The sequence below is a fragment of the Protopterus annectens genome, chromosome 4.part0, assembly GCF_019279795.1.
Source record: "Protopterus annectens isolate FY-2018-M chromosome 4.part0, PAN1.0, whole genome shotgun sequence".
Lineage (NCBI taxonomy): Eukaryota > Metazoa > Chordata > Ceratodontiformes > Protopteridae > Protopterus > Protopterus annectens.
In genome coordinates this window covers 296,700,090-296,724,926 of record NC_056733.1, presented here as the reverse complement: position 1 = coordinate 296,724,926, position 24,837 = coordinate 296,700,090, and the positions used below count along the sequence as shown (strand labels likewise).

General features: G+C 37.1%; 1 protein-coding gene across 2 annotated transcripts in view; it reads left to right on the top strand.

Annotated features, from left to right (window-relative positions):
* CCDC60 (coiled-coil domain containing 60) overlaps positions 1-24,837 on the top strand; it is a 751,208-nt gene that overhangs the window by 489,525 nt on the left and 236,846 nt on the right. For both annotated transcript variants that reach the window (XM_044068284.1, XM_044068283.1), the window contains exon 9: positions 24,205-24,289. In XM_044068284.1, coding sequence (XP_043924219.1) covers positions 24,205-24,289 — 85 coding nt within the window. The remainder of the gene's footprint in view (positions 1-24,204; positions 24,290-24,837) is intronic.

Below are 24,837 nucleotides of genomic sequence, written 5' to 3'. Positions count from 1 at the left end.
CTTGATAATAATGCTCATAGACAGACTATGCCAGTAAAACCTTTTCTTGTGTTCCAAAGAAAAATGCTTGAGAGACAGAGAGAAGCATAGGAGTTGACTAGAAGAACCAGACTACATTGGAAATGAACCAGAAACTAGAGCTGGGGGATGGAGATCAACAGGAAGAAAACCAACAAGTCAGATATTAATGAATAAATGTGGGATTACAAAGAATCAATCACATTTGTGAAATATGGTGGAACAAGAAAACCTGGAAATACTTGATCATTTTGACTTTGTTAATTTTGTAGGGGACTCCACATTATATGTCCTAGTTCATATCATTTATGCTTGGAAGGACACTGAGAGGGGAAGAGGAAGGAAAGAGTTAACTGTAAATAAAACAATTTTCTTCTTAACAGTATTTTCATAAAACATGACATCTATTGCATGTTATATAGTAAAGCATTTTCAGTTATTTCTGTGTGTTATAGGGATACTAAAGCAAAGAGGTGACCTTTTTCCTTCTTTCATTCTTCAGTGTAAAAAGAAAAGAAAGCCTCAACAAAAGCGTTTTATGATGCTAGGCTGTACTCTTATGTTACTAAGGTGAGGGACAAGTTGTAGGGAGGGAGGTTGGCATAATGGTTAAGATATTTGCCTTGCAGACAGAAGGTGCAGGGTTCGATTCTCATATGAGTTAGTTGGCTCAGTTTAAAATGTCCCATAAGGGCAGTTAGCCTAGTACTAATCTATGAACGTAAAAGTATATAGAGCATGATATAAATGAAATGTATATGCTTTTTTCTTAATTTTGCTTGGGGGTGACTGGATTAAGGCCCTTTGCTTGATCCAACAACAATATTTAAGTGGAAGCAAGTAAATAAAAGAACATGGAATGTAATAAAAAGTATTCCTTTAGCAAATAAATGTTCACAGTGCAACACGAGAAGCTTGTAGCTGAAAGCAACTGTGTGTCTGGTTCTCATGCTCCTATGGAGACAAACTGATAAGAGGACAACAAAAACAGAATATTTTTTCATTCAATGGTTAAAAAATAATATTTTCCAAAAATATTCAAGTTGTTTTCTATATCTAAAAGAGAAATAAAGATAAGACAAAAAAAGAGTCAGCACTTAATGTAAACAGAAGCACAGGCTGTACCGTAAGTCTTAGCATGGATAACGTTCATTATAGGTCAGTAAGAGCCTGTGAGTGTTGCTGTCAATTTAGGACAATTGTTCCTATTAGGAGGGTTAAACATTATTTGAAGATGTACATAGATTTATGTATTTGTAGTAAGTTAATAGGTTCTGGAGGTGTGCTTGTGTGTCTGAGGGTTTTCATTAAAATAAAAAGTCCAGTAAGATGTGACATAGGTTCAAATAGATATGACAAGAAACAACTTTATAAAACAGCAATCTGCCAAACATTAGTGTATGCATGTAGCACAAAAACTGAAACTAGACATTAAAAAAGCTGTTATACGTAACAGGTAGGAATAATAACTTCTTATCATAATGGAAACACTTTCATATTATCATTGTATGTGAATGGTTTCACATGTATATACAAAAAGAGAGTAGTGAACTATGTTAAGAAATGCAGAGTGCAAATAGCTGTGCTACAGGAGCACATTTGGGAATGAACTGAATACGTAAATTTGATAAAGCAAGGATTTCAGGATGGTTATTCTGCAGAATATCTGGGGCAAAGGAAAAGGGTAGCATTTATACTAAATTCTAGAGGAGCTCCAGTACTGATAGAAGAGGATAAAAGATAATGATAGACTTGTAGTAGTAAGAGGCCAATGACAAGGGAGGAGGATTATGCTGGCATGTATTTTATTTTCCTTCTAAAATTGCTATAGTGGAGTTTAAGAAAATTCTGGGAGATATAATCAGCTTTTAGCAGAAAATATTATTTATAGGTGGGGACTGGAATTTGATTTCCAACAGTAAGGATAAATCTGGGGTCCTAGAGTGGAAATATAACAAAAGAGGGTAGATTGTATATAAAGATGTGAATTCAGTATTAGGAGGTCTGAGAGAATGTACATATTATTCCTCAAGGTACAAAACCGGGCTACGCCAGGCAAAAAGTATGTTTCACAGGAACATGTATATTTATCCAAGAGTTATTTCAGATAATGATCCAATAATAAGTAAAACAAAAATGCAGCGTAATGAAAGAAAAATGAGGCATTGGTGTATCCCCACCTATATGTTTAACAGATAGGGATTTAAGGAATGGGTAGTGGAAATTATTTGGGCGTTCTTAAGTAAGGTAAACCTTTCTTCATAAAATATAACTAGAGAGTGAGATAAAAATGAAAGTGGAGTTTTAAATTTGAGTAGAAAAACAGATATAGTTAAGAAGTAACAAGAATTGTTTACATAGACTACAAAGGTTAAAGCATTACAGATTAGGGATAATTTCACAGAACAAGAAAAGGTGCAACTGCATTGTGTTGAAGGCAAAATAAGGAACTACCTGGATAATATGCATGATTTTAGAAATATTGCTGTTAAGCAACTGTTTCTTGATAATAGCTCCAGAGTACAAAAGCTTTTAGCACAATGGCTAAAGCAACAGAAAGTAGAAAGGGTTGTTGCCAAGCTTAGGGCACCTGTAGCAAGGAAAATAACCAGAGATCCTATACAGGTATTACAAATATTTCAGAAATTTTATGAACATTTGTATAAAGCAGAGAAATGTGAAAATCAATAAAAAGTTCAAATGTAAATGTTTATAGAAGAATTCAATATGCCAAGGTTAGAGGTAGATGAGGCTGAATTATTAACAGTTAGAATAGGAGGAGATGAGATAAAAAGTAACCAATCTACTGGAAAGTCTCCAGGAATAGATGGTACTCCTGTGGATGTTTGGAAGCTAGGAGGGACGCAAGTGTTAAAGAACTGGAGGTTTTGTTTAACAGTATTTTAAAAGAAGGAGAAGCAGTAACATCCTGGAATAAAGCTGTGGTTATAATATCCAAAGATAGTAAAGGCCCATGAGATCCAGCTTCCTATAAGCCCATTTTGATTGTAAACCATGATTTTAAAATGTTTGTCTATAATGGTTAAAAGAATAGCAAAGGTGATGCCAAAATTGATAGATATGGATCAGTGTGTTTTAGTGGAGGGGAAGCAAACATTTGACAACATTAATAAAACAGTGATGATCCAGAGGGGAAGCAGAATGTAAGAAAATACCACTGGTCTTGATGGGTCTTGATGAAGAGAAAGCATTTGACAGAATAAGCAGGGATTTTTTGAGTAGGCAATGGAAACATTTGCTTTCCTTGACACAATAATAAGGTTAATTAGGAGTATATATGAGGGATCACAGGTGAAAATTAAAGTAGGAGGGTTCCTCTCTGATAGGTTCTGTTTGAGTTGAGGAACCAGGTAGGGATGTCCTCTTTCCTCTTTGTTATTTGCATTATATTTAGAACCTTTGGCAATGAAAATATGGCCTCAGAAATTCAAAGATATAATTGGTGTGGTAATTAAGAAAAGTTGGCTTTATTTGCAGATGATATTATTTTGTACCTGACAAAACCCGAAAAGGACATGTCAATGTTGTGGAACATTCAGAACCAGTTTCAAGTGTTTTTGAGATACAAAATCAATGAAGATAAAACAAAGGCAATAGGTGTAAACTATGTACCTGCAGACAAATTGCTTAGCAATATCCATATTTATGGGGACATGATGAAATGAAGTACTTAGGAGTATGGGTTTAAAAGGATTTTGTTATGGCAGCTAAGGATATCTGGAAAGAGACTAAACAAAAGATAATACAAAAACTGAGAAACTGGAAGCTCTGTTTTATGGATATGGATAGCAAGATACAAGCAATAAAAATGTTTTAGTCCCTTTAGTTTTATACACAGTTCAGTCATATTTCTATCAACCAGATGACAGTTATGATTAGAAATGAATAAAGAGTTGAAGGATTTTATCTGGGAGAGAAAGAAGGCAAAAGTCAAGTGGGATAATATGATCCTTCTAATAGAACAAGGTTGTTTGGAATTACCTGATATGAAGGAGTATTTCAGAGCTACACAGTTAAGGCTCCTATACATAACTCAAGCAGAAAGCTATAATTCAAAGAGGAAACAGGTGATGATGAAACAGGGGGGAAGTTCAAGAAATAAGGACAGGCTGGGATTTTGAATGCAGATCCTTAAGGAAATTAACAATAACCATACAGAATAATATATTCATAAAATAGCAAAAAGTATTGTAAGAACTAAGCCAACATGGTAATGGAGAAAGGAGATTCTGCCAATAGGTATGGCTGCAATTAGGGACTGGAAATTACTGAAGAAAACTGGCAATGGAACCAATGAATTGGAAGGAAATAATTAAAGGTAATAGAATATGAAGAGGCCAAGAATACATTTGGCCTGCAGGCTAGAGATTGTCTTCGCTATCAAGGATCAAAATCAGAGTATAGGTAAAGAGAAATGAACAGGGGGATTGTGAGTAAAAGACCAGTACTGGTAGAGTTTTTAGTAGAATCTAGAACAGAAGATGTTGTTAAAAAGGGATAATTAGTAGGGATTATAAAATATTGCATGATAATTATAGCAATCAATCAGAGAAGGTTAAAAGGGATTAGGAAGAGAGACTGGATAAGCAATTTACAAAGATGGAAGGATACATGTATGACTCTGAAATGTGAAACAAAATCTAGCAGATTTAGAATGTTGGCTTTTGCAATGTTTGCTTGGGGATTTTTATATCCTAAGCACACTCCAAAGAATTTGTCCTCATGTAGATTACATTTGGAGGTGTGATGAGGAAGAAAGAGATAATTGGGACCATATTTATGAGAGTGTAATGAGTTGGCAGACTTTAAAAATTCCTTGTACGCTACTCTGTCAGAAATACTGGTTGAGCAAATCGCTGTAGCTAAGGACATTTTTTCTGTGGCCATGAAACAGAATTAGAGTTGCCTAAATATAGTAAGGCCTTACTGAGTTTAATTCTCATGACTGCCAAACTACAAAATGGAAATCAAAGTCTAAACCAGCCATAGTAGAAGTAGGAATATAGCAACAGAGATAAAAGAGCTGGAAGTGGGATCTTTAAAAAAGGGTAGAAGCAAATTACGTAGAAAATGGGAATTGTGGAAATATTACATGCAAAATAATGTTTTGGAGGAGGAATTAGGTTTAATAGAAGGCAGGAATTGAATGAGCTGTGTAATGTTTGATTGACAATGACTGTATAGAAGAGTATATGTGATGTGTAATGTTTGCTACTGAAAATATGTCAATACAGTTTGTTTTCATTAATATAAATGTTTGATTGCCTATGTCATAAGTGACAATTCAATAAAGATGTTTCTTGTTTGAAAAAAAGGCTAACTTATGTCCCACCACACACTTCAGTATTTCAGTGTTCCCCTCTACACCAACCTGACACACCTGCTATCAGTTTACATACTTTAATTATTGAAGTCATTGAATTCTTAACTGATGTTTTGTGGTTAACATATACAATATATTTTTTTATATATTCAATATTTATTATTAAAGGTTTTAATATTCAAAGTTTTTAAGGAAACATTCATTTTTAAAATGAGTAGTTAAAATATAATGGCAAGTAAAACATTTATTGTACTATTAAGATGTTTTTTTCATTCACTAAATACAAAATGGGTGCGTGTTTTTAAACTTTTAAATGGTTAAATGAATTATTGGTTGATTGATTTATTGTTTAAATATTATGATATAAATAAGTGACTTGAATGTATGGCACTTTATCTGAGGAAGTCTATGGAAAGAGACGAAAACGCAGTGTTTAAATTTCTACACGTTTATGTTTTATGCTTCAAACTGCATGTGGACCTTGGTTAAATAAAGTGGATTTTTATATATTTGGTTCTGATGGTAGCTGGATTCATTGCTTTGCCTTTTGCACCTTGGTTTATGTTAATTATTGAAGTCATCCCAAAAAGGAGTCTCAGTCTCTTTGATATCAGCTGTACAATCTACTGACTGTTCATCATTGTTAAAGTCCTTTAACGTTTTTGGCAGCAGTTTGTATGACAATTAACCACTTGAACTACAAAATAAACACCTACCTATAACTACAAGCATCTAAAGAGAAATTTGACATGATTGCTTATTAAACAGGTAAAATCTCTTCTCAGACTTAGATATTTGGCTTGGGTCCCCTGAAAGTAGGCTGAAATCTCAGAATCAAGGGAAAGAGTTTTACTTCTAAGATATCCTTCAAAAAGGACATCCAAAAGATAAAAATGTACAGTTCTGCAGTCCCAACAAGTTTCTACTGGCAAACAACCTAAACACTTTTGGAAGCTACTAAACCAAATTACTGGACACGTCAAATAAAATAACAATGATTACAATGGATCCATTAGTAGCTCAACTAGCCCCTAATCCCTAATGACATGTTAAAATAATCTGCTAACTTTCCACAGCCCCCTCCACACAAGTTCAACTCCCAGCCCCGATCTTTAAAGTACTCCTCTACTTCTCCAAAATAATTATGAAAAATTTGAACAAACTTTTTGTCTGTTGATCAGATTTTAAATACCTCATCTTATTACAGTGGCCTTCTTCCATGTCTTATAATCATATGGCAGGATTACAATGTTCACCCTTTGATTCACATCTTTGATTTCTGTCCCTGCAATAACAGCATACAGTTGTTTGGAAACAAGCTATTATGACCCACCCAAATGACTTCATGCAAGTCTTCATTTCCCCCATACACTTGGCAAATTACGTAACTTAGTATTCCCACAACTATCCACCTAAATACATAAATGCTGACTATTGTAAAACAATCAACATAGAGGGCTATGACTGCGTCTCTGCTCATAACCACTTTGTTACATCTTCGAGACATGGATGCCAAGAAATTCACCTCAAGAGTAGAGCTCAAGAGTTGAATTTTGGCATCCATGTCTAAAATATGTAGTAATGGGTTACGATTGGTGAGACCCGATCATAACTCTTTGTAGTGCATGGAGTTTTATCTACTCCATGTACTACCTGTTACAAAAAAAAAGTTAAAATGTTTTATCAGTTTTGAAGGCCAGTAAAACACTTGGTGAGTACTGTTGCATAGACAGCAATTAAGGAAAAAGTCAGGGCCATTTTTTAAATATTGCTGTAATTAAAATGCGTTATTTACAGACTGACATATGTAAACTTCCACAGATGTATGAGGAAAGATATTCAGAGGTGTTTGATAGTGAAGGAAACTCCTTTCCCTGATACAGGATCATATCAGCACTTAGGGGGTATGCTACAAATATTATCACTGAAAGGGCTGTTATAGCCGGGTCTTGCTCTACAGTAGTGTGTAACTAGAATATAATTTAATTGTTTTTTAAGCATAATCACAGTGTTGTATGCACTGCATACTTTTAGTTCAAGAAGAAGCACATTAACTACCATTATAACTACACAGGTGACCTGCTGCTTAATATGGACAATGGTAACTTACAGGTTCAAAACTTATTGACCTTACAAAACCTTTGACCTTGCTGAACATTCTGTATTCTTGTTTACATGAGGAATGTAAACACCATGGTTTCCATTAATATAGTTAAAATATTTGCAATTTTGGCAGGGAAAAGTCCCTACTCTCCTTGTACTTGTACTATTAAAGCTGCCATTGAATTTTTCCCAAAATTCTTTTAAATTAAAACCTATTTTGTGTATAAATCCAGGTTGGACTCCTAGAACTTTCACTACATCTTGGTTTACTAAAGTAACTTTCTAATTATCCCTCAAAATATCTTGTATCTCTTGGTAATCAATACTAATTGGGATAAGAAAATATACAGCTCTTAGCTAAATTGCCAGAGTTGTTTCCTTTTGCTTCTGGAACAAAACCACAGAGTAAAATAGTTATTAATTCATCCCTGGTTTGGCACCTATGTCTCTACTGAATGCAGATAACCTGTAAATGGTTCCTCTCCCAGGTTCATGCTTACACTTACCAAGGGTATCAGAACCTGTCAGAGATTTGGGATGCATGGCTAGGCTTAAAAAGGCCCTAGTGGTTGTTAGTCTAGTAAACACCTCTGAACTTAGGAATAAATTTACTATTCCTAGAACAAACTATTTCATCTTTAATATGAATTTTGGAATTCCAAAGATCTTTCCTAACTGTGATTGCTCCACACAGAGAAATTCATATAACCCATATTCAGTGTATCCTTGGTTAAGTAAATCAAATAGCACCACATCAACTTTTCTTTCCACAAACATGTTTACAAGGGCATACATTTCATTTAGAAAATGTTGGTAATTGCTTATTAGTCTGCTTAGTCTAAGAACCTGACCCCAAAAGATGTTCCACTTCATAAAGGGGGGGTGTCAGCTCCTGTAATACAGATAGTTGTCAGTAAAGGTGTTCTTTCTATGTACTCTACTCTGAAAACAGTTATATTGTGTATCCATATTTATGTTAACATCTGAAAAATTAACGTTTTCACCCAAAATCACTTATGGTAAAGGACAGACAATTAATACTGTTGACAAACAAAACAAACTGATCATAACTGCCTGTCCAAATAAAAAACGAGTCATCAGTGTACCTCTTATAAAAGTTTACAAACTTGTAAAGAATAAATTAACTAAAACAATACTCTTCCACCAACAAAGGACCAAATTAGCAAAGGCCAGAGCCATTTTAACCCCCTAGCTACTCCAGAAATTTGCTGATAAATACCAGTTTCAAACATAAAAAATTGTTAGTAATATATCTAATCATAGACAAATAATATTTATCTGTACATTATTTAGTTTGGTAAATTGACTTTAAAAATTCCTAACAAATTCCACCCCCATAATTTGATCAAACATCAGTAGTTGCTTAAAACTTTTCATTACCTTGAAATTGATAATTCTTTAATAAATCCAAGAATACCCAGGAATCTTTTAGATAAAACTTAGTGTTCTGGGTAATGGGATTTAGTAGGCTATCCAAATAATAAGCAATGGTTGCTGTTTTGTTATATGGTACAATTACAATTGGTCGAAACAAGTATTCTTTTCGTCTTTGTGAATTTTTGGAATTCCAAAGATCTTTCCTAACTGTGGTTGCTCCACACAGAGAAATTCATATAACCCATACTCAGTGTATCCTTGGTTAAATAAATCAAATAACACCACATCAACTTTTTTGTAACTTTCTCTAACAAATTCTTTACTCACTTTCTGATAACTATTAGAATCAGATAACATTTAATTCATAGAATTCCTATAATCAACATATATAAAACCAAAAAAAGGCAAGCCACCTCTCTGTCACTAAGAACCAATACCAAAACAGTGAACAATGCAGAGTATGGTAAACCAGTAAATGGAGACCACATAAATTGTTTAAGTCCTATATTCATACATTAAGCACCTTTGTCCTTTTTTCCTAGGACTTCATCAGAATGAACAAATAATACATACCCCCCAACCTTATATAATAAAGTTAATTAGCACTAATTTTTCAACCCTAATTGCACCATCCAAAAACTTTTAAAGAAACATCGCACTTCAAATCAAATGAACCTTCGCACTTGTAATACCTAAAATGCAACATTGAAAATCTACCTTAAAAAATTTCTAATAAAAATGAAACAGTTAAGATTACATTGATTTGCCTTACAATTAAATGTAAAAATATGTTAAAATAATATTAAAATAGAATAAAATATGAAAATGAATATGAACATTTATTTAAGTCCACGCAGAGGTTTAAAAATGAACCAAAAGTATAATTTTGATGCTCTTTTCTTTAAAACTTGTTTTATAGAAATATAATCATGGAGCCCCAGGTATGTGAAGGCATTAAGCCTAAATTGCCACACTAATTCCTTGTAATACAAGTAGTTCTCCCAGTCACCATCCCTGGGATCCCTTTCTCCTTGCTACAAAATGCAAAATAGAAACTCATCATGGGAGACTTTTGACAGTGAATGCTTAAATAAGGCATTGTTGGGATTCTTTGTTTTTATACTGAAATTATGCTCATAAATTCTCTTTTGCAGAGTCCTCTCAGTCTTTCCAATGTAAAAAACATTCACAGTTTTAACAAGTTGCTAAGTAAATAATTCCCTTACTACAACAATTTCCTTTCTTAAACCAAACTTTACTGTTAGCTGCATTACCTAGTGCAATCTGATCTTTATTGTATACAAAAACATATTCACTGCAGTTTCCACATTTTTAGTATCACCACTTTTCTTACTAACTATATTATAAGGAGCTCCTTCATACATACTTTTTAAATTATGACCCATCTTAAACGCAAACTTAGGTTCCATACCTACTACACCGACTAAATCAGAATTGTATCTTAACATATTCCAATTTTTCCTAATTATATTCTTAACAGTTGGTGCAGCTTGGTTGAATTCAATTACCATTGCCCTACTAAAATTTCTTGCCGGCAAGGGGGGTTTCAGGTCTAGAGATATTTTCCATCGTGCCAACCAAAGACTTATACTAATTTCCCTATCCTGCAGTGATTTCCTGGCATATGTTAGCCATAAGCTCATTAGGGTATAAGTAACATATTCCATAATGACTAAGATTAAAATCTATAATCAAGATATTCCATAATGACTAACCCATTTCCTTTATCAGCTTTCATAAATTTAATGTTATCTGATCGACTCAACTGCATTAATGCTTCTAACTGTGAATAGCTCAAATTATATTTTTTTATTTGACTTACTATTTAACAACTTACAAAAATCAGTTTCAAAAAGATTAGAAAAAAACATTTAGGGTGGACAACAAAGGAGAATTAATAGTGCTAGGTTTACAATTTTTTTTCCCAGTTTCATAGGTTGTGGCACCTTGTAAAATCTACTGTAAGTTCAATTCCCTTACAAACAACTTTACATCAATGATTAAATCAATAAAATTAACCCTTTTAGCTGGTATAAATGTAAGCCCTTTCACTAGTACTTTAAGTTGAATGTCAGAAAAAGTTACAGTACCTAAATTTTATATATATATATATATATATATATATATATATATATATATATATATATACTATGTTGGGGCTATTGATACAGCCCCCAGCCTCTCTTCTTCCCTCAGGAGGATTTCAGCCACCTAGATTAATCTTTCAGCCTCACAGATAGTACATTCAAGGTAAAAGGATTTCCTCCTTCACAACTGCCTCCTAAATCACTACCACAGTGATTATTGGAGGGGAGCATATTTTCTTCACTAACACCACTACCATGATCAAAAGTATTTCCACCCAATGGTGGAAAATGTTCATCATTGAAAGGAGGAATGTTGGACTGCCCTTGACTACTATTAGGAGTGGAAACAGGATGCACAAGTTTATTACTGTAAGAATTTTTAATAGGATTTGCACTATTCATAAAATAGGCATGGGCATCCTGATCAAGCTTTTTCTTTTCCCTAGCAATAATTTTGGCTATATGCCTCTGCAGTTTGACTCCAATACCATCATATAACAACCAGTGGCCACAAAATGCCTCATGTCTACCAACATACTCATTTAATTAATTGACTTGTTTATGCACCACATCAGTTTTACTGGAATTATGTTTAATAAGTAGTTTCAGTACTTCAGTTCCAGTCCTACTGTGTAATTTGAGTTCCTTATAAACTATGTCCCAAATAGAAATTGCATTTGGGAACTTATCTAAGCCACAGTAGGATTTGTCCTAGTTCAACAAATCTTTCCAAATAAAAAGTTGTCATACTCCAATGTTTTTAATTTAAATAACTTACATTTCAACTCTTATATGGAGGCTTTGCAATTTGGAATGTTAATAACCACCGATTCTCTGTTCACAGTTCCAGGAGCAAAGCTGGTGACATAAAAGGGATTTTCAGCTGGAATACTTACAAAATCTTCTTTAAAATTAAAATTCCTTCCTTCAACCAGAATAACTTCTTCACTGAAAGAACCATTGGTGGAACCTATACCTGTTACCCGGCTTATCTTGGATGAAACACCAGAAGTGATAATGGTTTTCTTCATCTTTTGAAGCACTTTCTCAGCCTGCCCAATCACATTGGAAAGTGTTCTTATAAGGGCACAGAAATCCTCCGGAACTCCATGCACTGTTAAATCAAGATTAGTAACTTCTTAATTATGATCAAAAGTCCAGGAAGAGGGTGAATTATTTTTTGACCTACCGACCAAAGGTACTGAAGTAGCCATTCCACATCCAGCACTCCACAATACAAAATAACAAATTTCTAAGTGAACATAAAAGGGCAAAACAACACTAAACACTGAAAACTCTTTTGTTGGAAACAAACTGCTGAATGCCACAATAAAGTTTTAAACACTTTAGTCCTTAAATATTGTTAGAAGTTACTTCATCAGAAAACCATATTAACATCCATATTACATTTAAATATTCAAGGAAAAATGTGATGGGTACTCATTTAAAACACCCTCAACCAATCCAAATGGTCATCTCATTAATACCTTATCTCAAATGCCTTCCATTTAAAACAACAGACATCAAGAAAAAAGCAAAAATGACAGCAGTGAACTCTAAATGAGTTTGCTTCTTAATGTACATTTGATATTTGTAAATTCATTTAGCCTAGGCTCTTCATCTGCCTGGAGCAAGATCTGTCATTTTACTTTTTACTTTTAAAAACATTAAAACTTTGAGCAAATAATTTCTGGTCCACTGCTTCTAAAGCAAAAAAAAAAAAAAAAGGAAAGAAAATTTCCTAAATTAATACATTGTGATGCATCCTTAGCAAGAGCATTGCTAAAATCCTTTTTAATGGCTACACAGTGCTGATATATTGTCACAAATTCCTCAAATCCATATCATACACAGATGATATGGTCATCTATAAATCACTTCATAATCAAAAACACCTAGAATTAGACAAAAAATAACTTTTCAAGTGACTTCTTCATGAGAATCTACCTCTAAATGTGAAAAAAAAACTAAAGCCATATTTGGCATGTAGCAAAAACTTGAAGTATGCCAAAAGTGGAAAACTATTCAGAATAACTCTAACCTTATAGAGTGAACTCATAACTTCTTTTTCCTTAATATCTGATTTGACCCACAGCTTAATTTCCAACTTCAGTTCTCCACAACAAAGAGCAAACTCAACACGGTTCTCTTTTGGGCCAGAAAAAAACATTCTCCAGACGGTAGAACTGCAACGGGTAAAGGTGTGTTACTTACCCAAATGGAATACAGCCCACCTATAACTGCCATGGCTTCAAAGAAAAAAATTGTCAAATTTACAGTCATCTCATATCAGATTTATAGATTTATTACACTTTTCCCAATAAGACAGCACCACTGCCTCACCTTATCAAGGCCAAAATGATTACTTCTGAACAGGGAGCAAAACTGTTATTTGATTCTGTATTGGTTAAAGTCATATATTTAGAGCCTTTTACATTCCCTAAAAGTGGTTTCTTACTCAGAACATTAACTTGCCAGTTGTGTTCCCTTCCCCCAAACACTACAAAGTTCATAGCACAGACCATAGCTTCTCAATTTCAACAATTGGCTTAAGTATTGGTGTCATTCAAAGGGGATCCAATGCCTGTCAACCTGGGATGACATGCTCGACAAGCCACAATGCTTCGCTAGGGATGGCTTGCACCTGTCACCCCTGGGCTTCCAGATATTGGCAAAGGCTCTTGCTACCCCCATAGTGCTTTTTTTAGGCAAGGCTTAAAAGACAAACCCACCTCCATAGGTATCACAAGGGATAAGAAACTAAGAGTAATGCTACTCAACGCCAGAAGTCTAAACCTCAAGATGCACGCACTCAAAACTCTCCTTAGCATAGAGAACATCGATATCTGTGCAATAACAGAAACCTGGTTCAAGGCTCCCGAGAGCACCCCAGCACTACCAGGTTATACCTCATACCATGCTTTTCGGGCCCAAAACTTGGACCAAACCACAAAAGGAGGGGGAGTATCAATATTCGTCAAAGATATCCACACCTCCAGGTTGGTGGCACAGCACGAAGCATCAGAGACTATCCATGTCCAACTAACAGTGGGTAAAACTGCCTTCCAGTTTATAGCCTGCTACAGACCACCCTCCCAAACCCAGGAACCCCACTCGGCCTTCCTGAGAACACTGGAAAATATGAAGGTCTCTCCAAACACCATTATATTGGGTGACTTCAACTACCCAAACATAGACTGGGAGCATTACTCTAGCTCCAACACCCTAGCCCAAAGGTTCCTAGAATTTATCAACTCAAATGCTATGGAACAACTTGTTACCACTCCCACAAGAGGGGAAAACATACTGGACCTGATCATCACCAACATGGGGACTCTATGCTCCAGACCAGAAGTGTATCCCTCATTGGTAAGATCAGACCATAAACTAATCTCACTGGATATTCACATCCCGACTCCACCCCCTGCCCTGAAAACCACAGTCAAAAACTTCTCTAAAGCAAATTTCACACTCCTCAAAAACGAGGCAGAATCCTTCAAAGCCCCTGGGCCTGTGGAAAATACAGCCCAGACTGCAGGATCCTTTATAAATGCATTCTATGAACACCTTCAGGAATGCATGGATCATGCAATCCCAAATAAAACCAAGACCCAATCCTCCAAAGGCAGACGTCCTGTCTGGTGGACCCCAGCCATGAATAAACTATACAATAGAAGGAGGAAGCTACTACATGATAGAGCAAAATCCCAAAAAGGGAAGGCAGCTCTGATCAGTATTAGCAAAAAACTACGGGCACTCATAAAATCGTCTAAGGCCAGCTTTGAGAGAAAAATTGCACAGGATACTAAGGATAATCACAAGGCTTTCTTTAGTTATGTTAGGTACCTGGGTGGGAATTCCCAGATATGCTCAGAATTAGTCCAAAATGACAAAAAATACACCGAACCCACAGACATTGCCAACATCCTAGCTGACAGGTTCAATGCAAACTCCCCCCCCCATCCCCACCAAAAGGGCAAATATCTATCCCAGCAGAGTGCTGCCCCCCTGACATCTCAGATGCTCAGGTAAGAGCTGCCCTCTCCAAAGCAAAAAACACAGCATCAATGAGACCAGACGGTGTCCTGGGCTGCGTCCTACATGAACTCCAAGAAGAGCTAAACCCAAACATAAAACTACTGTTCAATCTCAGCCTTACTACAGGATATGTACCCAAAGAGTGGCGTACAGCAACAGTGGTCCCTCTCCACAAAGGTGGTGCCTCAACGGATCCTGGAAACTATCGCCCCATAAGCCTGACTAGCTTGGTCTGCAAAGCTATGGAAAGGATCATCGTGGACCTCATAAATAAAGATATTGGGGACCTACAGACACTGGATCCTACCCAGTTCGGCTTTGTTAAGGGCAGATCCTGCCTCTTAAACCTGGTTGATTTCTTTGAAACAGTCACCAAGGCCATTGATGATGGGAAGGTGGTCCACACATCCTACCTGGACCTTGCAAAAGCCTTCGATACAATACCCCACTCGGGCATTATAGATAAGCTCACCAGCTTAAATATAAACCCCTATGTCACTAGATGGGTTGCAAACTGGCTCAAGGACAGAACCCACATGGTTAGAATTGCTGGAGCCATGTCAGACTCCAAACCAGTTACAAGTGGCATCCCACAAGGCTCAGTCCTCGGATCTCTCTTGTTCGGTATATATTTCTCGGAGGTACAGGCCAACACAGAAGGACTGTGGCTGACCAAGTTCGCAGATGACTGCAAACTGGGCACCATAATCGACTCTCCAGCCGACACAAGCATCCTCCAAAAGGGCCTCATAGAAACAGACAACTGGTGCCAGAGCCATGGCCTCAAGCTAAATGCCAAAAAGTGTATAGTCATCCCCTTTGGCAAAAACAAAGTGCCCACAAATTACCACATAGGTGGTAATCCATTAAGTGCAGAAGAAATAATTAGGGACCTGGGGACCCAAGTTGATAGCAATCTCTCATTTGACAACCACGTGGCCAAAGTGGTTAGAAAAACATTTTATATAGCCCACCTAATCATGAAGGGATTCACATCTAGATCAGGGGAGGTCATCGTGCCTCTTTACTCATCCCTCATCAGGCCCATAATTGAGTACAATGCCCCTTTTGGGATGTACCTTACCAGACACCTGCAGCAACTGGAAAGACCCCAAAAGTACCTCACCAAGAGGATCAAAGGGCTCAAACAGATGCCATATGCTGCCCGGTTAAAGAAACTCCAGCTCTACTCAGTGGCATACCGCCTGCTCAGAGGCGATCTGTGCCTGATGTATAAAGCCATGTCCAACCCGGAATTAATGGACATGCTGCACCTCAGAAAATCCAAATCCCATCGAGCTACGCGCTCGAGAGACTTGAACCTCAGCACTGAAATAAATAGGACATGCTGGAGGGACAGATTCATAACCCAAAGGCTCCCTTCACTCTGGAATAAAATCCCAGTCCAGGTTAGGCAGAGTCCCTCATTGACTCTCTTCAAGAGGAATCTTGATGAGTGGATGGGAGATCATAGGTTTACCCCGGGTATCACTTCTGTGTCACTGTTAGACAGAGGCACAGTATACTAACCTCGAAAAAGGGCATAGCAAAATTAATTTAAAATGGGTGGCGAAAGCCAAACACACTCTGGCTAGGCTTATAAATGCCCTAGGGCAGATAGCCTAGTATGAACCTATGAACCATAATGGATACTCAACTTCCTTGCTAAAATCTATTCACTCATTTCCTCAGTTTCACACAAAACTTAAAAAAATCCTTAAAATGAAAGCCAAATGCTCTTGACTTCTCATCCATGCAATATTTATATTTAACTCCTTTATTATCTCCTTTTTAACAGTTGTCTGTTACGGTGCTGAAGTACTATTCCTAATATTCAACTGATACTTCAACTGAATTCATTCTGACATGGCTGTATATATACTGTGAATAGTGGTTGATGTCCTTCCTTAGATCACTGTTGCATTATTCCAGTACTTGTGGGTTATCCTGCAGAGATTAACCTATTGTCCAGCCTGGGTAGAAAAAAAAAAACTTCTTGATGCTCTGTATGTATGGTGTATGATGTCAGCCTGCCATCATAGGGACACATACACAAATGCATGGGTGTAGGATTCTCAGACTGTCTTGCCACCAGTCTAGACACAGTAGCTTCACTATCACTGATCTGATTACCCTGTTGTAGTGCCACTACTACTATTACTACCATGACTTGGTCTGATAAGAACCTCATTAGGAAACCTTCTTTTTCTTCCTTTTATCTCTAAGACTTGTCCTTGTCAGCTAAGACAGGGAAATATGACTGTGGAAGGCAGATTCTTATAAAGATCTCCAGTGCTAATGTGTGTTTTCTTTAGGGGCCGAATACAGTTGTCAAAACTGAAATATCTAACTATTGTTTGTCCCCAAGACACTTACAACTAAGCTAGCTCTACTAAAGACTTACTTGGAGAAGCAATGTTTCAACAGCCTCATGCTTACTAGAATGGTGAGAGCCCTCTACCTTGGACATCCCCCTTGCACCCAAAAAGAAATTCTAAAATTTGGAAATAGATAATTTGGCTGCCCAGTCTGACTGGGATGTACCTGTTGAGATACAGCAAGAAACCACTGTATGTCCAAGCTCCAGTGAGGCACTCCCTACTGTGACCCCACTGGACGCTTGTTTAGCACCTCTCACATGCATCTCTAATGAGACTGTATCTCCTGCCATCATGCTTATGGCTGCCAGTATTAATGCCTCACATTGAGTGCCTGCCTTGTGTTCTAAGGAGAGTAAGATCATCATCTCTCCTGAACAGCCAGTTCAGGGAGCAGCTGCTGTGACCCTACTTGTTCCATTTTATAAGGCAGATGCCTGGTTTCTCTTGGTTGAGGTTCTTACTGAAGCCACTGATATTCCTCAAAATGGTGAACAATGTTGGCACTGGTCCACTGATATTCCTCAAAATGGTGAGAAATGTTGGCACTGGTCCACTGATATTCCTCAAAATGGTGAGCAATGTTGGCACTGGTGTGATGACCTACACTGCTGCCACCCTGAAGATAATAAACAACAGGAAGCAGAGGTTAGGCAGAAATGCCCTGAATGGCATAATAAGTATTTAGCACCAGTACTGTTTATCAAACTGTAATTTTAGTTGTTTTTTTCAGACATTCAGAGACGTTTTTCTAATAAAGCCTGTCTACTCTAACAGATACTAGGACTTACCATGGGGGCTTCTATAATGGACTGTATGTGTGCTGAGCCTGATACTTGTCTATATGGTACAGCAGTGCTGTGCTTGGGTGTTCAGTTATGAGGCTGTGGGCACCAATGTCCAGGTTTCTGCTGTCTTGCACTTACATGTGGGACTTTAGTGGGCATTTCAGCTTATCTTATCATGTGCCTACACTAGGGGTTCTAGCTTAGTTTTGAGGCTATGGGCTTCATGTCTTGCATGCAGATATGGAGCTGTGACTCAATTGTGAGGCTATGGGCACATTTCCAAATTTCTGCTATCATGGATATTTATTTATTTATTTGAATTTGTTAACTGAAGTAGAGCACTGATCACAACAGACCAATTTCAGTCTCAGCCCAAAGAGAAAAATAACGATAAACAGCTGAAAATGCATAAGTCAAACAGAGAAAAATTACAAAGGAAAATACAATGAATATTACCTAAAATATATGGATGGAATTATAGGTTCAAATGTAAAAGAATGAATGTGCAATGTGATTCCCAAGGATGCTGGAGGCTGATGAAGCTGAGCTGGTAAGGGTGACATTCAAGAAAAGGTTAGACAGGTGGTAGAGATAGTTAAGTTATATCTCCAGCAGGAGTGGTCTGTGCAATGCAGTTACGATTTGGGTTTTTGAAGAAGTCCCAAGTGAACTTGCCTTATGAAATTGTAGGATTGTAGTTCTGCGCTTCTGTCTATATAATTCTGTACTACTGTCTGTATCTCATCTTATCTCACATTGTGTGATGGCTATCTTATCCCTTCTCCTTTCAGCATTGGCAGAATAAGCGCCACCATTTTTGGCTGCTGTAGGTGGCAACTGAGACTTGTGGCACAATGGGATTAGTTTGTACATGACCTATTGACCTGTACTGTATTAATTGTATCATTTGTTAAAACATCTTTACTTACATCACCATTCCCTTTATCTCTACCTTCTGCATGTCATGAGGCCAATGAGCTGTAGGTACATCAGCCACCACAAGCACATGTCCCACCTTTGGCTGCAGCTGTGGTAGGTTAGAGTGCTGGGGTGCCATGCTGGGGAGAGTCTGATCCCGTTCAGATAGAATAGCCCAGCTCAATCATCTGCATCAGCCCAGCTGTCAGTGTGGCAGAATGTGTGGAAAGCAGCTGACAATACAGTGACACACTGGGCAGCTTCTGTTATGGCCCTGCTGGACCATATTGCAGATGCATTTGACCAAACAGCCCCTGCCCTGCATTCAGGCCACCAGTAGAAGGTGAGGCTTGTGTTATTGCCCACTCTGACCCTTTTCAGCTTTCTGAGGGGTCAGATTTTCATACCACTGGGCTAGTTGGTAGGAGACATGCTTCCCCTACCCTAACCTTTCCTCAGACAGGTATACTCCATAATATTGTTCCTTAACCCACTGCTTGAGTTTTTGTATAGTCTTCCCCATCACCATTTACCTACCTACCTCCTGTTTTTCTTTATCCAGCCTGTGTCTCCCCTTCTTAGTATGTGCACATCCTCCTGTTTGTATAGTTTTGTGTTTGTGTGCCTACATTGTCTACCCTTCCTAACATTTCCTCTCCATGTTTCCTTATCACCCTACCCATCATTCCTTCTCTCTCCTTATTTAACATGATGTATCTATCCCACAGTAAAATGTGTTCTGTTTTCCCTTACCTGCTTTTTCTTTATGCTTCCCTTCTGTGTGTACCTCGGCTTGCTATGTTCCTCCTTACTACTGTCCTTTATTCCATTTTTTTTCTTCCCTTTCATGGGACCAATAATTGTCTGATTGACTGGACCAGACTGCAGGTGTTTACACTCTTGTGAGTTATTGCATTCTGGCACTTACAGTCAACTTATTCCAGCATGCCACCTACTACCTCCTAATCTCATGAGGTTTATGCTAGTCTTTGCAAGGCCATGCCATTGTATCACAACCTGCTTCCTGCTCTGCTGTCTGTATCAGAACACAGGTAACTTCTTAAGTGTGAGGTTTATTACACAGCAGTAAATTGTCACTCTGCTGCTAGCCTTGCTCTAGTATGCAGTGCATCTCTATAAATACAGTCCATAGTTTAGAATCCACCTATTGGTCAACATGTCAATATTGATACACATTTTATTTCCCCACAAAACTCTTCAGAAACTCTGCTACTTGTCCAAATACAGTTTTATAGAACTCCGAGATGGCTATATTTGATAAATAATTTCTAGTAGGTCTTAATACATTAGCTGTAACAATCACATTGATTTTTGGAAGAAACATAAGGATAAAAAGGAATATGGCATCAGGTAATGCCAGCTATTAACAATGAAGCTATCAGGTAATGATACGCGCGTTCGCACACACACACACACACACACACACACACACACACACACACACACACACACACACATACACAAAAGCATGCTGCTTTTCTTTCTTAAAAGTTTTTGCTCCTTCTATGTGAAGGGAACTTTTTAAACATTTCAAGTAATTCCAGTCAATATGGTAGCCCAAACCCATATTTTTTCTTCTACTTAGCTTTTTTTTCCTGTTTTTCTTTTTATTTATTTTAATAGCCCTTGTCACCCTTAGCACTTGTGGGGCCATGTGTTGCTACCTTTACTGCCTCAAAGAAATATCTTGCAAATATTTTGCACATCATTGCAAAAGATGTATTATACAATGACTGGCCATTAACATTCAAAAACAAGTATGCTGACTGGACAGCCCAACCAGCATGCCCATTGTAAATCGAGCATATAGCAGTAGAAAAAAAGTCCAGTCGTTAAAGTACAATTGAGCAGTCAGACTTCTTTTTTCTGTTGGTATGTGGTAGACAGGCATTAGTCTGAAAGAAAGAAAGTCTGAAACTGAAACGCATGTCATTATTTAGCAACTTCGTTCCTCATAAAATTTGTGTTTTTTCTGACAAATCACTGAGGAACAAAGTCACTAAATAATAACACCTATTTCAGTTTCAGACTTTCTTTCAGACAATGCACAATTATTCTTGCAGCTTTCCAAGTTTAAAAGAGCAACATTAACAATCAGTGCCCTCCTTTATTTATGGATTTCTCCACATTTCTTGAAATAAGAGCATGAGAGGTATGTATGAGAGCAGGGAAAATACAAGGCAAATCAGTTATGTTCTACAAAACTAAAGAAACATACCAAATGTTCCTTGTATTTTCTCTGTCTCTCTCCTACCTCTAAACTGTCTGAAGGTTACACTTTTTTTCCTTTTCAGAAAAAAAAATATAGCAATGGAGATTTTCCTTTCTTCATTGCTTGCTTTCCATAGCACTGAAGTACTGCATATGCGTGGGAATGACGCAAGTCCTATACGCTTATGCAGTACATCATCAAAGTGACAGAATCTGGAAACAACGTGGAAGAACACAACACCATTATACCAACACATTATTTAAGAAAAGTAAGTAATTTCTTTCTTAAATAATGTCTTGTATAATAGCAATAACCCATGGCTGGGTTTGGGTAATGCTGGATTTACTCAAGGTTGGATTTGTTTGGTCAGTCTGGCTTCACCCTTGTGACCAAACCATGACAACCGTGGGTAAATCCAGCATTACCCATACTCAGCCATGGGTTATGGTTACTTCTTTGAATGCCTGCTAAAATTCCAGAAACCATAACTGTACCCTTCTGAACTGTAGACCTACAAAGCTGAATGAGGGATAATAGTCCAAATGGTGCAATCTTTGAATTTTCCCCCTACTCCATGGTACAGTAATCCTGCAGTTAGTATATATAAGCAGTAAGGGTTTGGAAGAAAGATGGTCAGAGGAGCCCTCCCCCAGCAATAATGCTTTAAAGAGTGGTTGTGAGTTTTAGAATTCACTTTTGTTTGTTGAAATTGTAGTTAAATTTTCAAAAATTTCAAAGTGTTGGGAGTTTCAGTGCCATGGCTCATCCATTTGGAAGGGACAATTTTATTCACAGACTGCAATTTTGGAGACCACTGGAGACAATTACAGCTCTTAGACACCCTGGGATGTTATCCAATATAGAGACAAAAACTAAAGTTTCCGTTCTTTCACCTTCACTTTATTTTCTGTTTTCTTATATCTATAGTCTAACAGGGAAGCATCCATGACAGTATGCATAGAATGGAAATTTAGATGTCTCTTTAGAATGAAGTAACGCTTGTACAGAAACTCTGCTAACTTCCTGGTCTCAACTCCTTAGCAACTGTGATTGCATGATGCATGATGCTACATGTATTTTCCAGACCTCCTGCATCTTGTAGACCACCTGCAGAGTGGCATCCCACTGAGAAGGACTGATCTGGAAGCCAGTCAGCAACTATGTAAAAAGAAGTAGTATCCTAATCAAAATGAAGCTCTCATCCCATTTTCTGTTCTGGAGTTGATGCCATTTTTGTCCAACAAAAGTGCAGAATACAACTGAACATTTTGTCTTTAGCTGTCTCACAAGTTCAGCTCTTGACAACATTTTTCTCACATATACCCCACCCAAACCTCCATCTCTCAACCATTTTTTAGAATCTGAACTGCTCTTTGTAGCCATTCAATCAGCTATAGTTTCATATATATAACACAGAGGATATTTACTTTTGCATTTTACTAATCAGCTGCTTTCCGACATGGAAGCCTACCTCTCAACTGTCCAGATTTTTGCAAGATTCCAGACTCTTGCCTCATATGTTTGAGCTGTTCCATGTAACATTTGTGGTTTTCTGGCAAATCAGTGAGACCTGAAGTCGCTAAATGACCAATACTTGAGTTTCACATTTTATATTCTCCAGTAAATGTATGCTATCATAAAACTTGTTATTCTAGCAACTTTCCAAGTTTATAACAGCAATATTTAAAATCAGGCTGTAATTTTGGACCTTTGTTCCACAATTATTTTTTACTTTCTCCTGATTTTTTTGTGCTAAGAGGTAGAAAGATATAAAAGAGATTTTTAAGAAACAAAAATATGAAGCAGTTTAGATAACAATTAGGCCAGAGTGACCAAACAAAGCCAACAGTGGGTAAATCCAGCATTACCCACACCCAGCCATAGGTTGCTGATATTATACAATGACATTATTTAAGAAGGAAATTACTTACCTTTCTTAAATAATGTCTTTGTATAAAGGCGCCATGGTGTTCTTCCACATTATTTCCAGATTCTGTTGCTTTGATGATGTACTGTACATGTGTATGGGACTTACGCTCTCACACTTACCTCAGTGCTTTGGAAAGCAAGCAACGGAAAAAGGAAGATTTCCATTGCTATTCTTTTTTTTTTTTTGAAAAAGAAAAAAAGTGTAACCTCCACACAGCTTAGAGGTACCAGAACTAATACATATAGAAGCAGAGAAATATTGATTATATTTTTATCTATCTGCCTATATTACATATAAATATATAGATATATGCAGACATCAAGGTGGTTGGGCTAAAGTATGAAACTGCAGAATGATGTAATACATTGTGTGTAACCACAATGGTTTCCACATATCTTACCATGGAGGAAGAGACAGAGTAGGAAAGTTGTATGCAGAAACAACTCGGCTGTTGTCAGGCTCTAACAGTTTTATCTTGGATTTTATATATATTTATGAGACTAAATAATCACTTGTATGGAATACAAGACATTGAGAAAATGAAGGATCTTGCCATTGTGGGATGGGTGGCTTTGGACTGAGTGGGACAACACATGCCACAGCTAGATAAGAATGGTACTAATCAGAAGTTATTACAGTGACCACCTATGTCTGTCACAGGAAAACAAAATGCACACACAAAAAAGAAACATGGTATTGTGAGTGAGTGAGTGAGTGAGTGAGTGAGTGAGTGAGTGAGTGAGTGAGTGAGTGAGTGAGTGAGTGAGTGAGTGAAAAAGGATGAGAGTCATCATGATAATAAGAAAAATATGGAGGCAGAATTCCAGGTGAATAGAAAAAATCTGGAAATAGGCAACAGCACACTAGTTTATTGGAGGAGTTGGTGAAGTTACCATGTATTACAGCATACAAGTAACAACAGTAACACTTGTGTTTATGTATTACTAGATCTGCAGAAGCTTTTGGAGACTGTCCATGAGAGAATTGCCAGAGATTCCACTCATGAAGACACAGCATCACAATGTACTACTGGGTAAGTGTTTTAGATACAGGTAATAGTTACAAGAACATTTTCTCTGGAATATTTTTCCATCCTTACTGCAGCTTTTCTAAACTTCATTTATACAATGCCATAACATAAGACATAAATTTGAGGATTCTCCTTTCCTTCTTGATTGTCCTAGGCCAAATAATTCATCTTCCATCAGTAAGAGACTGGCATAATTTTTCAAAGTATTAAGGGAAGCTACACACCCATGACAAAGCATGCTGTGACATCACACATGAACTACTTAAGTATGCTTGTTCTCTAGCCTGCTATTTCATTTTTGCCATTGGCACAGCTTGGATTTACATCTTTGCTGTCATCAGTGAAAACTTATTGTATCTGCAGTTGATTTCATATTTTAGATGAAAAATGTAATTTCCCTGCTTCTTCTCTCAAGTGTTTAATAAAATGTTGTAAGGTGACTTGTGATACTCCCACAGGGAGGGTCAGTTTATTCACACAGCAGGTAAGTTTGATCTTTGGCACTTTAGGATTTGTTGTGAGAACTGGCTAGGACACTTTCCTGTCAGAGC